Here is a 2,954-nt window from a genome sequence, read left to right as displayed (position 1 = left end):
ATATATATGTATATATATATATATGTATGCGCATATGTATACATATACATGTGTATGTGTGTATGTATATGTATGTATAAGCATGTATGTATGTATGTATGTATGTATGTATGTATGTATAAGCATGTATCCATGTATGTATACATACAAGGCATATTACAGAAATTTTCAGACTTTGTCAAAAGTGACATCTAACCTCTAACTGCAATGGACATCTTGCAGCGCTCCAGCTACTTCATGAAGGACCTATGGAAGTTCTCCACAATGAAGGTGTCCAGGACCCTTGTCAAAGCCTCCTTCATTTTAAGAACGACTGCCCCTGATGTTCTCCTTTAGCTTGGGGAACAATCAAAAGTTACAGAGTGCGAGATATGGATTGTAAGGCGGGTGAAGGGAAGTCTCAAAACTTCTGGAATCTACCTCATATATATCTTAATACGTAATCTACACACACACACACACACAAACACACACACACACACACACACACACATGCACGCACGCGCACACACACTCGTGCGCGCGCGCATGCTCCCACAGTTATTGCTCAAATCAATGTGAATACAAAGAGAAACAAAACTGTAAGGCCAGTACACATACGAATTAAAGCTGTCTGTTTTGATTTGGGTGAGATTATCTCATTTTCATAACAGGTGTCCATTGTCAGTGATTTCCCAGGATTCGTCTCCTTAATCTATTTATCAATGTTGGTTACTAGAATTTTGGAATTGTCTTCTTAAAAGATAGAAATGTCTTTTCACAGTGCTGCGTCTTACGATTGGTTGCTCTCGTGATGCTCTGCAAAAAAAAAAAATACATAGACAGACATAAAAACAGCCATAAACACACGTTACATAATACATAGAATTGGTGACATGTGTGTGTGTGTTAATAAATCGTATTGTATACCTTGTAGTTTGCTGGTAAAGCCACGTTCACTGGCTCAGTGTTCGTTGGGTATTTGATTACTGAGAGAGATGGAAGATAAAAGATGCGATAATCTTCATTGATCACTACAATTGTTTCGACTCATCTAGCATCGAACCTTTGCGGGTGGGATACTGAGTAACTGGTTTAGGTGTACCCCTCGGTGTAGATGTGTCACCTAAATCAATTATTCAGTATCCCACCCGCGAAGAATCGATGCTAGATGGGTCGAAGCAACTGTAGTGGTCAATATTCTTGCATTTTCTATCTTCCGTCTCTCTCATATATGTGTTTGTGTGTGTGTGTGTGTGTGTGTGTGTGTGTGTGTGTGTGTGTGTGAAAGTGTGTGTGAAAGTGTGTGTGAAAGTGTGTATGTATATGAATATGTATATTAATGTTTGTTTTTTATGTTCAGTTATAAGAAAAACAATTTTACATTAATCAGGTGGATTACTCTATACTTTTGCAGAGTACAAATTTATTATTCTTAACCAAAAATGCAGTTGTCAGCGACTTCAAAATTTCGGCCAGCTTAGCCATCGTCGGACTGTATACATAAAAATATACTCACAAAGAAGCAAACTTGAGGATAAGAAAATTAGACATATCAATATATAAAGTATATTAAATACACGAAATACAAAATATGTATATATATATGTATACATATCAAAAGGTAGTTGACGGTTCTCCACCTCATTCGAGTGATGAAGTCATTAGTTTTCTGTTGTAAGAGTTCCATGTAGAGATCCCTTGGTGGGATTGGGATATTCTTTGTAGACGTGCATAAAAATTGCTTATCCATGAGTGTTACCTCTTAGTAGTGCTCGGCCGAGCAAAATGTATATAGTTCATAGATGAGATCCAGATATTTTCTGTGTTCAATACACTTAATAGTGCTCAAAAGATACAAAGTTGAGAAGGAATAGAAAAAATGTGGGGATAAGCAAATTAGACAGATCAATATATAAGGTATATTCTTTTCTACTGTGGGCACAAGGCCTGAAATTTTGGGGGAAGGGCGTCAGTACGCAACTGATACTTAATTTATCGACCCGAAAGGATGAAAGGCAAAGTTGACCTCGGCGGAATTTGAACGTAAAGACAGACGAAATATTGCTATGCATTTCGCCCGGCGTGGTAACGTTTCTTATTTCTTTTTTCCCATAAAGGGCTAAACATAGAGGGGACAAACAAGGACAGACAAAAGGATTAAGTCGATTACATCGACCCCAGTGCGTAATTGGTACTTATTTTATCGAAGCATTTCGCCCGGCGTGCTAACGTTTCAGCCAGCTCGCCGCCTAATATATATAAGGTATATTAAATACATTTCTTTGTTATAACAACTGACTCTCTTACACTTCCAGAAATGATTTTTAGATCTGATTTCAGTACAATTATGTTTTGTTTCTATAATAGCTTCTCTCCTCCTTGTTGGTCACGTACCTCCACCAATCAGACACACCCGTACCACTTATCTCTCCACCTCCCTACACCTTTGGTGCATTCAACCCCACCAGCACTATCATCACCACCCGGCTGAGCTCTAACTATAGTGTCCAGGCCATTTTTCCCCAGAACGTCGATTGTCTGGAATCTTCTTTCTGAAACTGAAAATGACTTACCCTACGGTGTAAAGTGTGCTGCCCCTCCTTCCTCTAGAATCGGAAAATCGAGCGCACTGCGGATCAGCGGGCCAAGTGGCACAACCTAAGCTCCAAAGGAACAAACAAAATCCAAACAAACTGGCGTATAGAGTACCTCAGGACATACCATGAGACACATAGAAAAACATCTACTTCTATCCCAACAAGCGGCGTTCCTTGCCTAATCTGCAGCCGTATCTCTGCCTCTGACTTCAGTTTAAGATATCACATGAACTTCCGCAGATGTTGACTTTGAAACAGTTGACTTTCTCTGCATCGAGAGACTATCAAACAGGAAAAGAGGAATCTATCTATCTATCTATCTATCTATCTATCACACACACACACACACACACACACACACACACACACACACAC

General features: G+C 39.2%; 1 protein-coding gene across 1 annotated transcript in view; it reads right to left on the bottom strand.

Moving 5' to 3' along the window:
- Window positions 1–2,954, bottom strand: part of LOC106870301 (uncharacterized) — a 204,355-nt gene that overhangs the window by 200,454 nt on the left and 947 nt on the right. Inside the window, exon 2 of the mRNA XM_014916327.2 lies at window positions 601–798. Within this exon, the coding sequence (XP_014771813.1) occupies window positions 601–661 (61 nt within the window). The 5' untranslated portion in view covers window positions 662–798. The remainder of the gene's footprint in view (window positions 1–600; window positions 799–2,954) is intronic.

Source organism: Octopus bimaculoides, chromosome 9 (assembly GCF_001194135.2).
Source record: "Octopus bimaculoides isolate UCB-OBI-ISO-001 chromosome 9, ASM119413v2, whole genome shotgun sequence".
Classification (NCBI taxonomy): Eukaryota; Metazoa; Mollusca; class Cephalopoda; order Octopoda; family Octopodidae; genus Octopus; species Octopus bimaculoides.
The sequence above is the reverse complement of the archived record's forward strand: the minus strand, read 5'-3'. Positions and strand labels throughout refer to the sequence as shown.